Raw genomic sequence first — 11,923 nt, 5'->3', positions numbered from 1 at the left:
GAAGGATGAAACGTTAAAGTTAGTTCTCTCATTTGGTGTGTAGAGAGCGCAGGCGTTGGCTGTACATCTCCATCGGGGATGCAAACCACACGCAAACGCCCAAGTCAACTTGTCTGTGGCAGGCAGAAGCTGAAGGGAAGCGTTTGCAATGATTGGTTTGGCGTTTGAAATGATCGTTATTATGTTGTAAGAGATTGACTAAGGAAAATACTGCATTGTTTGATCTGAATTTTCAAAGTTATTTATTGTGTTATTAACTAATTTCAAATAAGCCTATAACATTGCTGAGAACTAACCCAAACAAACAAGACATAAAATAACAAACAAAATTGTTATAACAGGTCTCTAAAATACAGACACAACAAATCCTACAAGATGTTTGGAACAAATTCTAGCAATCGCTTCCGTTTGGATATCGCAATACAACTAGAGGGTGACGATTCTCGAGATTTTCAATTTCCCGGAAATCGAGAGTTGGATTTGGCCATTTCCCGGGAATTCCCGGGACTCGGGATTTTTTTGACTATGCCAATAGTGCCAATAATTTTAAAAGGAAAGGTCATAAATTTGTTTCTTTTCAATAAATTCAGTTAAAAATAATTCATACTTAATCAAAGAAATGTTAATTTAAGAAGCCTCATTATTTTAAGAAACTAGTTCAACCTTTAGAATTTTTCTTAGAATCTGTAAATACAAGATCGTTTTTTGAGCTTTTGGGGACTCAAAATTGTAGTTTAAAATTTTACGAATCATAATTCGTACAGAGTGATTTTTCAAAAGTTGCATTAGCTTGTTGCATGAACTTGTTATTAGATTTTCGTGAAGTTAAAAAATTGCAAATATATAATTTCCCAGTATCGATATTTTTGCAATACGACTCAAAACAACTATTTCAACTTGTGTTTTTTTCTTTTTAAGGTAAACTGGAAATATTCATTGAAGTAATATTTACATTTATCAGGAAATGCGAATGTTCACAAATATCGGACCTTAACAAAGATTAAGACAATCTTTGCAGAATGTTAGAGTTTTTTCTTCTTATATATACGGTCGACTCTCTGGCTGTCGATCTTCTCGATATCAATATTGCTCCATATTTCAATAAATTCTTCAGACCCTTCAATCTGCATACTTCAATTCTCTTCATTCCTCGATATTTTCTCTTGCTTGAAGGATTTTTTCCTCGACGGTCCCTTGGATTCTTTTTGCTTTAAAAATCTCTTCCAGTTGTCAATAATTTAACTTTTTCATGGCTTGCCTAGACATTTTTCTTTGCGAAACAAAACTTCGAAGGGTGTTTGACATTAGTTTGTTTTTGTTTGTTGGACGTTGCCATGATTCTCTCCCATAGCTGGGTATCAAGAAAACAATATTTTCAATCGAGTCTTCATTTTGCATCGTTCTGTAAACTGATGATTCTTCCTCGACGGTCCCTTGGATATTGAGAACCAGAAAGTCGACTGTAATCAAATATTGAGGTTGATGAGAAACACAAAATGACTTAATGAGGATATGGAAATTGAACTTATTGAAAAGATTGTTCTCTCTAAGAAATAACAAATAAAAATAATTTAACAAAAAAACTTTATACAACAAAATTTCACATCGAATAAATGAAACTTCAGATAATCGAATCTCGACAAAAAAAAACTTCGCTGTCTTATTTTTGATTCTTTAAACTACTCCAAACTACTCTTAGATTATTAGGAAATTTTAAAATCCAAGATTCAAATTTGACTAAAGTGTTGTTGCAGAACTCGAAATTAATGTTGAAATACGATTTTTTTGTTCGTGATTCGATTATCCGAAGTCCCATACAAACCTTCGAATAATCGAAACTTCGGATAATCGAAACTTCGGATAATCGAAACTTCGGATAATCGAGTCTGGACTGTATTTCATTTCTGGGATGTAACTGCTACTTTAAGGTAAATTTTGGGCTCCACATTTTTTTGGGGTTCTCTCAATTATAGTTATTGGAATTTTCGACAAATTCCAATTTACACTTTCTAAATAACAAGATAAGTGAAGCATAGGTTTATTCGAACTTGAACATTGAACATCCAATGTTCTAAGCCATTTCGAATTTTTAATTGTTTTTCTGATTAGTTTATAACATTTTGCTTCGATATTTATAAGTACAAAATTTCCCGGGACTCTCGACCAAATTTCCCGGGAATCGAGAGGTCCAAAAATTGACGATTTCCCGGGAAATTTTTCCCGGGAATTCCCGCTCGTCACCCTCTAAATACAACGTTTAACTATCAATACCAATATTTATAACAATTTTATTAGTTTTTCCTTATTTTCCTCAAATTTGTTTTGATATATTTTTTAAGGTAGTTCTTCGTGGTTTACCTGATGAACTGAAACCGGACGAGGTCAAGTACCTGCTGAAGAGGGATCTCAATCTGGACGCGTTGGAGGTGCATGTCATCAAGCGGAAGGAAAAGTCTATCGTAAACGAAACTCCGTATATTGTTGTCTTCCCCAAGGGATACGCTTATCTGAAGAAGCTCTCTGCAATGAAGGTTGTGGCAAGCACTATCATCCGGTGGGTGGCCTACCGGAACAAGCGACCGAATGTGACCCAGTGCAGGAACTGCTTGCAGCTGGGACATGGGTCCAGGAACTGCCACCTCAAGGGAAGGTGCAACAACTGTGGGGGACCCCACAAGACGGACGAGTGCAAAGTCCTAGAAGCAGAGCCGAAGCGGTGTGCCAACTACTCTGGAGCCCACGAGTCTACGGACCACAGCTGCCCCAAGCGTGCGGACTTCATCCGGAGGCTCCAACAGGCGTCGAAACCAAAACCGCCGGCAAGAAAGGCGGAGAAGCAGAGTCCAGCAGTTCCGGCGTTCACAGTTCCGGACGGAAAATCGAAGGATCGCCCTCGATCCGCAGGAAGCAGCCAGTTTTTGCTTTTTGGGTGTTTTTTAATAACCCTGACTCAAGGCGGAAAAAATTGGTTTATTGGACCTTTTCACCTTAGCACCTAAAAGGACCTTATAAAAATAAGTTATGAATAAAAAAAAAACTTTGCCGGGACCGTGGTGTGAGGGTAAGCGTGATAACCTTTCACCCAGTCGGCCTGGGTTCGATCCCAGAAGGTCCCGGTGGCAAATTTTGAGACGAGATTTGTCTGATCACGCCTTCCGTCGGACGGGAAGTAAATGTTGGCCCCGGACTAACCTAAAAAAGTTAGGTCGTTAGCTCAGTCCAGGTGTAGGATTCGTCTCCCTGGGTCCTGTCCTGGTGGAGTCGCTGGTAGGCAGTTGGACTCACAATCCAATGGTCGTCAGTTCGAATCCCAGGGTGGATGGAAGCTAAGGTGTAAAAAGAGGTTTGCAATTGCCTCAACAATCTCAAGCCTTCGAACACCTAGTTTCGAGTAGGAATCTCGCAATTGAGAACGCCAAGGCAATGGTGTAGAGCAGATAATTTGATTTTTGATTTTTTGAAAAAAAAACTTTGGGAAATCGTTTTTTTTAAGGTAATAAATGGACGTTGTCAAAAAAGGGACGAAATCTCCGTTAAAATAGTCCTGACAGTCCTTAGTTTTCGTAAAAATTGGATTCTCTCAAGATTTCTAGAACAAAGTACAGTCATCCCACATATTCGGAACAGTTTACACAGATCGGCCAATGTTCAACAAATCATAGTAAAGCGATAATTGAACATAATGATTTGCTTTTACCTTCATATGAAAGCTTTTCTTGCGATCTTTCGATTGATGTATAGACCGGCTGTACATTTTTACGTTTTATATCAAGTTTTCAAAGAAAAACCTTGACACTTGAAATCCACAAATTCGGAACACTTTTTTCCTGCGATGTAAACAAACTTTTTTTGCTCTCCAGGAGTACATATTTTTTTTACAAAATAATGACTTCACACTCTGAAACCAGTAAAACTCATGCTTAGTAATGTTTTATGAATGGTCTGATAACTTTTTTTTGTGAAAATATCAGTTAAATTAAGGTGTTCCACAATTATGGGAGGCACAATAACATCCCACAATCATGGAACAGGCAATTTGGAGGCAGTGTTTTGCTGCTCTGGATAAAATAGTCTTGAAATGAAGTTTTTTGTTCAAAAAGTAATACTTCTACTAATGAAACTGCAAGAGAATTTCCGAAAAAAAGGTCCTAAACATAGTAGGGTCACCAGAAAAGATGCATTTTGTTTGCTATTGACAAATTATTACAAACGTGTTCCGATTTTGTGGGTGTTCCGAATATGTGGGATGACTGTACGACACTCAACCACTGTAGTTGAGTGGTTGGTCAATTTTTCGTTTGAAACTTTTTTAGTTGTACCCCGTTGCTTTGAAAAAAGTCAAGCTAAAAAGTGATGAACTGTCACTTTATACACACAGAAAAAAATAATGTAAATTTGGAAGCTTTAATTTTGGAAGGTTGAATATTACCTCTTTAATGATGTAATTTTACCTCAATTTAGACTGAAAAAGTGGCATTACACCAGAAAAGTGGTAAAATTACACATTTCCAGAAGTAAAATTACACCTTTTTTCTGACATAAAAGATGTACCCCTTCCCAGATGTAATATTACCATGATTTTTTTTTCTGTGCACGGGACTCAGATATACCATCAAACAAAACGTTTAGAAATATACTTCCTACTATACTTCCTATAGCGGGTGTCAAACTAAAAAGTAACCCGATCGTTTGATGTCAAACCATCGGGGTTTCAGTGTAAATATTTTTGGTTTTTCTGAAAGCGCACACGATTTTGACCCAAACTGCATCAAAAACTCAAAAGTGATGGGACATCGGTAACGGAACATCCATGCGAAAAGTACTAGCAGTGTTATGAGTATTAGATAAAGAATTGGTAACATATTTCCAGCTATTCTTGTGGTTGTTCAAAACTGAAAAAAAATGACATGCAGTCTTTCAAACATTCATGATTTTTTTTAAATTGCATTGCCTAGTCCGAACAATGTAGCCTTGTACGCAACCCTTCCGCCTCGTATGCGAAAGTTCGGAAGTTCAATATCTTAAACTCGGACCAATTGGTGATCGTGATGCATCAATGACCGTTTTATTTTTTTTGGGTGCTGGTATCGTCAATTTCATCACAAGACTTCACGCCAGTCTTAGTGTTTTGAGTTTTGATCTGGATAGAGGCACCAGCACTCCAAATTTTGTTTCGATAATGTTTTCTGTGTGCGCTACGGGGTTCGAACTCGCGATATCGCTATTATAAGCCCCGTGTGTGGAGCGCTTTATCCACGAAAACAGACATCATCTCATTTGCATAATATAATATACGACACATGGACGCAATTTAAATCTATTGAGTGGACTTGAATTTGCCATTTATTTGGGATTAACATACGTACAGCCTTGCTGCATGTTTGAACTTTAATCATCAATTGTGAAAATAACGTGACTTGTTCAGCGTTAAGTTAGGTTTTTCTTAAATCTATTGAATTGGTGTAATATGATTTTACTGAAAAAAATGTCCGAATTTGGTGAGGAATTTTTTAATATCAAAATTAAAAAAAATGTATTTCCCCATACAAATTTCCATGCAAAATTGAATCGCTTTGCGCAAAATAAGGAATTAATCAATTGTTCCCTAATTTAGGAAAGTTTTATAGGAACCCAAAAAGAACTGAAAAAATGCTATACTGAAAAACGGTTGTGTTATAACACCCAAATGACCATGTTTTTGGATAATATTGTGATACATATTTTTGATTGGTTTTGGTATGAAAAGATACAGAAACCCTTAAATTTTCAACAACACAAAAAGCTGATTACAATTCAGATTGTAGTTTCGATTCACCTCGACTGATGGTTTTTTGTAGGTTTTAAAACTCTTAAGATGTTTAGTTAAAAATATTTTCGCTGTTCAATTGATTGTTCTATGCTGTACATAAAAATGTACTCAAAATAAGATTCAGCAGTAACTTGGCGAGCCCATCAATCAAACCTATGGTGTGACCTACCGTTGAGTCTTCGTCAAAACACTTTGAGGTGTAGAACGAACATCTTCGACACTCCGTTGCATTAGATCCCACAATTCCACGCTGCAGCATGCGCATGCGATTCCGGCACTTTAACTAGCCTGTGGATGATTAATTGCTCTCACCCCCGTCGAAGAGGAAGAGGCATTTGGAATCGATTTATTTCTGCACCAATAAAATAAATAAAATATTATCGCAAATTACGCTCCATTAATAATGCCGATGACTCCATGAGATGCCTCGTGAAGTTCGTCTCTCACGGGAGGTGTCAATGAGAGGAATGTGTGCGGCGAGGATCTCAAATCATGGCTGTGAGTTAGAATATATTCTGAAAACACCACCCTCGTCCGGATGCAAACGTACGTAAGGTGTCATCCCTCCCTAATGTACACTGTTATTAGTTTAGTAACTCCTCCTGGGCTGGCAGCTTTAACCTATCGGTTTGCATTATACCATTTGCTTAAAATATCACTACTGCCACCGACTAGGCCCATGCGTCGCCGCAGCTTGGAAAGTCACTAGCAAATACTAACCACTTCGTTCAGTACCAGCAGTCGGGGGCGATTTGCACGACAATCGCTATATAAAGCTTACCAATTAGCTTAATTTTCATCCAGTATCAATCTGCAATCTGCCAAGTCAACAAGCATCTTCAACGGAAGTATATCCAGAAGTTCAATACAGTTCAAAATGTTCAAGCTGGTACTCATTTCTGCCCTGGTCGTAGCTGCCTATTGCGCTCCGGCTGATAAGCCCAATCAACAGGTAGGTCAAACCCCAACGAAACGTTATCAAACGTAATTACTAATTGTGTCACCCCGGGTAGGGTCTTGAGCAGTCGGAAACGCAGTGGAATGCTGCGTGGGCCAACCCGGCGGCCAATCCGAACGCGGCCTGGCAAAATCCGAACGCAGCAGCCTGGGGTGCCAACAGCTGGAACCGGTGGGGAAACAACCCGGCCGATCCTCGTGCTCGCTGGGCTGGTGCTGGTGCTGAACCGTGGAACCGGTGGGGAAACAATAACCCTGCTGCCTGGAACCAGCAGCCATGGAACCGTGCCGCCGGTGCTTGGCCTGCTGCCGGAGCTCCCGCCGCCGCCCGTGGCTGGAACCCGTGGTAAACTTTGGAGGAACTGTGATTGCGTATGAAGAAACCAACCCACCCCGATCAACGAATGCTGCACACCAGTGATTTGTAAGACGAACGCTATGATTTTGTACAGTTTTTTTGATTTTGTAATAAATTTTGTGTATACATTTAATTGAAGATTTTATTTTTAAAAACGTGTTCTATTCGACTTTTTACCTTTTAATACTACACTTTTTCTAATCTGGGAAACCTAGTATGAAACTCTGGAAAAAAGTTGTGTATTCATTTTGCATTTCTATAAGAGTTCCGGTTTTTTTCCTTATACACGAATCCCATAGCATATCATTGGTGTCTACCCGTAGATGCTACTTCGTTATTGACCAGGACCCCCCAAAAATTGCTCCGTGGACCACAGATGAAAAGTTGGAACCAATAATCACCCCTTAGCAACTTTCAAAGGTCCCTATCATGCTGATCAATACCGACGCTGGCCACGACCAGTGGTAAGACACGGGGAAGTGGATGGGAATGTTAGCCGATACTTGAGTGATGGAGACCGCTTAATCGGCTGCGTCTCCGACAAAGTATCATATTAGTTTTGAGGGGTTAGTAAGATGGGTATGAGGTAAGGATTCACAGTTATAGGTGATGCAATCATAAGCAATTTATTCATCGGCTGAAAATTTAAAATCTTAGGCATCCGGCTGCGGAATGATAGCTATCTAGGGATTTAAATATATTTAGTATTAATTCGACCGAGATTCTCCAGAAATTCTTCGCCGACGTGCCTTCCGATCAACGGTGATGTAGGAAGGGCTTCATTCATTAAAATGGTTTTATATCATAAGCCTTAAAACATATTCGACGGGGTGCCTTCCGATTCCGTTAGTTAAACATTTTTATTTGCAATTTTTAAAATAAAACGAATTTCAAAATCGAATTTATTCTCACAAATATTTTTGCAATCACAATAAATGGAAGTTGGAACACAAGCACTAACTTTCTAAATTCTATACTTTCACTTTGTGGCACTTCTTAGACTGTCACTCCATGATCACTCCAATCGTTGACGAGCGGATGGCCCTGGGACAGGCGATGTGTGGACAAATCTCGGGACAACCTGCAAAAAAAACATGTAAACTTGATGTTTTTAGATTTGGCTCCAGTGCTTACCTTTCTGGAATGTTTCCGCGGAGCATTCGGCCGCTGGCCGTTTAACTCTGGTGCTGCACCACCGAGCTGGCATCGTGTTTTTTCTCGGATAAGCCGTCTCAAACCGGTCGGTGCCTGTTAAAATAATAATGTTATTTGGGCATACAATTAACTTGTTTCAATAAGTTACCAAAAAGTCAAGCAAATAGCCGACAACGTTAGGTGATGTGGCATCTTCTTAAAAATAAAAATGAAAAATGTGAACTTGTGTGAACAAGTCCGATGACAGAACTATTTTGGCGGAAGTCAAGTTCGCTACAAAGCGGTTTAGCGGAAATGAAGCATTTTTTGATAGATTTCGCTCTGTCAGATTTTTCTAGCAAAATTCTCACAGAATTCTAACAGGTCTGTTAGAATCATTCTAGCAGGATTCTAGCAGAACTAACTCTGCTAGAATTCCTCGTGACCGGGTACTAACACATTTTCAGGTTCCTGGCGCTCGTGGGGTGAAAGCACAGGGCAAACCAGCTGCCCTAGTAGCAACCTGCGCTAACTAACATTCCCGTCCCTTAAAATCGAGATCTACAAACTTACATGGCGGGCGCCGTTGGTGGCCAATGACTGTTACCTATTCGCAGCTGATCTAGTTTTGGCAATCATGGTGTTTTATATTTTCGGCGCATTTATACATGCTGTTGATAAGGGAAACACCACTAGATCATCGAAGCATATGATCAGTAGTGCTGAAAGGATATGACGGTTCTGTTCAGCAACGGAGGGACAACCATGGGTGGTCTCTCATGCTCATGCTCATGCTCAGTATTTTTCGGGGATGTGACAAATTAGAGTAAGTGGCCATTCGGGAAGGAATCCATCGATTTTCAACTACTGTGTGTGTGTGTGTGCAACCAACCAAACGGGACCACGCGGTCGCTTCTTACAAATTGAGTTGTTTCCATGTATTTTTAGATCTTCATTCTATACATACAAATAACTCGCATAGGCATTTGGAAGGTGTTAGCTCTGCCGAGCTTTGGTGACCCATTTCTACGCTGGCTAGCCGAGCGCGAAGTCCCTCAGCTTTTATCGACAAGCCCCGCCCTGAAGAACGTTTGCACCAATCGGGTTCAAACGTTATTTAGAACTTCCAAACCCTTGTCAAATGGACAAGGACCCAGCGCGTATATAGTTTGATAGTATCAGTATTCCTAATTCCAGGCATCGTTCACCAAGCCGTGATGGCCTTGTGGTTAGCATTTTTGCTTACCAATCCAAAGGACGGGGGTTCGAACCCCGACTCGGGCGACTTTGATTTTTCGTTCATGTTCAGTGTTTCAAGATTAATATTTCCTATACTTTCTCGTTGGGAGCAGATGGGAATCGAACCCAGGACCATTCGCTTAGAAAACGAACACCGTAACCAGTCAGCCACGGCCGCTCCTAATCCATCGATTTTCAACTACTGAGACAAAAATATCATTCTTAGGAAATACTTAGCCTAAAATCCGCATTTTAATAAAACTTTTTGAATTGATAGAAGAACAAATCTTAGACAAGCGTTACAATTTTTAAAAATAATAATTTCTAAAAATAAGTTGACTGAGTTCAACCCAAATGAAACTACATCCAAAAGCGATTTTTTTTAATCGAAAACTATGTTCTCACTTTATTGTCGTCCCCCCGAAATTTAACCCCGAAACTACATTTCTAATGATGACCGTGCTTCTTCTGCCCGTGCTGGGGAACTCCGTGCTGCTGCCCGTGAAGGCCAGTGTTGTGGATCTTCTGCTGGTTTCCGTGGCCAGCACCGTGCGCAACGGGCTGAGCATGACCGCCGTGGCCTCCGGTAGCCGGTCCGTGGCCAAATTGCTTTCCATGTGGCTGGGGCTGCTGATGGTGGGGCTGTGGCTGGTGGTGCTGTTGCTGCTTTCCGTGATCTTGCTTGCTGGCAACGGCGGCGACAACCAGGGCGGTGAACATCAGGACAACCTGGAACGGAAGAGAAAGTTTCGTTAGTGAGGATGAATTTGAGTGTGGGGGATTTTTAGATTTAAGCAATATCTAAAAATCTCTTTACACGGAGAGTCTGGCTAAGCCAAATCCATAATTCGAAGGGGTAATTTTCACCCTGATTAAATATCTTAGAATTCTGTTAGTACATATTTACCATTTTTGGATAGGTTAGTAAAACCACTAGCGTGCACAGGGTGGGGCAAGATGGGGCAACTGCCCCACCATCCACAGAAATTTGTTCTAAATTTGGTCAGGGGGTGTCCACAATTGACGTATTTGTCAAAACGTCCATATTATTGCCCCACCTTCCGCAAAGAGCTGGGCACGCTAGTGAGTAAAACATCCAGAAAAATCATAGCATTAGTCCCGAGTCCTACAAATCAGCAAACAAAGCTTTCATTTAATCTGATGTAAGAATATTCAGTTGTGTTTTTAAAATGTCTGAGTATTTTTCATTAAAAGGCAAATTAGTCACATTTCTTTTGAAATGTGGCGAGTTAAAATTAATTCAGGATATAATTTTTTAATGTGTTTTTCACGAAAATCGTCAAAAACGCAATTTTATGGACCACCCTATCGGATAGGATAACTCCAATCACCAAAGAGAAAAAAAAGATGGTTTTAATTATTTTATCCAAGGAACCCCATGCCAAATTTGAGCCGAATCGGAGCACTTTTGAACCGGATTTTGTTGGTTTGACGTAGAATCGCTGAATAGCCCAAGCGGATAACGAAATAATTTAAAATAATTTTGAAGTGTTCAAAACCGGATAGTGGAGATTAAATCTCGGGATGTTTGAGTTTTCGATTGTTGAAATTTTAAGTATTTAAAAAAACTGTTCATGTGCTGGGATGGGATCACTTGAAAAACGACAATATCTGATTTAGAAACAAAGTCCTCTGATTTCTAGCAATTCGTTCTGAGTCCGTTTAATTAATTCACATTGAGTTTTTTTTATATTCTCAAAAATCAATTATAAGCACTATTTTCGACCAAAAAGGTTGAGTATTTTAATCCAGAAACGTCTCTATTTAACACAATCAACGCACCATTAACTTAACCATGTTGACTTCTTTATAGAACTTTTTTAACTCCTTTCAATACTGACACTTGACCGCACAAGAACCTGTTTCAAACTGAACCGAGCCCTGGTCTCGGGAAGCTCTTTTATACAAAACAACCCACAAAAGCCAAAATCGGAGACGCCGTTAAAAGCGTTATTTTAATTAAAGACTATCGGCCAGACACAGGTAGGTGTGTTTGTGTTTGTGTGTGTGTGTGTGCTGTGGTTTGGTCAAGAAGGCAGAACTGAATGTATATCCAGCAAAACAACAACTTTATTGCCGCAATCTGTTTTGGGCTTTTTGGAAGAAAATTCTTCTCTGATGATGGTGTTACGGACGAGCTGGCGGACGGGGGGTCGCTTGTTCTTGTATCAGTGTGGAGCATTTTTGCGTCCTATCCTGCGTATTGTGTTTATTTATGTTGTCCGGACCATTGACTGCTTGTAGAGCAGGCAATTTAAAGGCAATTCTTGCTTGAGAACAAACGATAGCCCGGACAGGTTTTGGTTGGTGGTTGCGTCTTAAAGCAACCTCATCATTTGAGGTCTGATGTAAGTTTGGAGGAAAGATTCAAGCAGAAAAAACAGCAAATCTTTGGCTTTAGTTTG

General features: G+C 39.8%; 2 protein-coding genes across 3 annotated transcripts; one reads left to right on the top strand and one right to left on the bottom strand.

The window, feature by feature from the left end:
- Nucleotides 1-6,592: 6,592 nt before the first annotated feature.
- LOC6033461 lies at nucleotides 6,593-7,258 on the top strand. 2 transcript variants are annotated; one of them, XM_038263175.1, is made up of 2 exons: nucleotides 6,593-6,761; nucleotides 6,823-7,258. In XM_038263175.1, the coding sequence occupies exons 1-2, from the start codon at nucleotides 6,687-6,689 to the stop codon at nucleotides 7,114-7,116; spliced, it is 369 nt and encodes a 122-aa protein (XP_038119103.1). In that variant the 5' UTR covers nucleotides 6,593-6,686; the 3' UTR covers nucleotides 7,117-7,258. The 2 variants fall into 2 exon arrangements, with proteins under 2 accessions (XP_038119103.1, XP_001843907.2); XM_001843855.2 differs by having other exon boundaries at nucleotides 6,835-7,257.
- Nucleotides 7,259-9,873: 2,615 nt separating this feature from the next.
- Nucleotides 9,874-11,415, bottom strand: LOC6033460 (antifungal protein). The gene is made up of 2 exons (XM_001843854.2): nucleotides 11,301-11,415; nucleotides 9,874-10,226 (listed from the first exon to the last, which is right to left on the bottom strand). Exons 1-2 carry the CDS (start codon nucleotides 11,313-11,315, stop codon nucleotides 9,945-9,947), a joined length of 297 nt encoding a protein of 98 aa, XP_001843906.1. The 5' UTR covers nucleotides 11,316-11,415; the 3' UTR covers nucleotides 9,874-9,944.
- Nucleotides 11,416-11,923: the final 508 nt, after the last annotated feature.

The sequence above is a fragment of the Culex quinquefasciatus genome, chromosome 3 (genome assembly GCF_015732765.1).
Source record: "Culex quinquefasciatus strain JHB chromosome 3, VPISU_Cqui_1.0_pri_paternal, whole genome shotgun sequence".
NCBI lineage: Eukaryota > Metazoa > Arthropoda > Insecta > Diptera > Culicidae > Culex > Culex quinquefasciatus.
The sequence above is the reverse complement of the archived record's forward strand: the minus strand, read 5'-3'. Positions and strand labels throughout refer to the sequence as shown.

Coding starts and splice junctions, on each gene's coding strand:
- LOC6033461 (XM_038263175.1), top strand. CDS start 6,687: ATGTTCAAGCTGGTACTCATTTCTGCCCTGGTCGTAGCTGCCTATTGC. Junction 6,762..6,822: donor CTGATAAGCCCAATCAACAG/GTAGGTCAAACC, acceptor CACCCCGGGTAG/GGTCTTGAGCAGTCGGAAAC.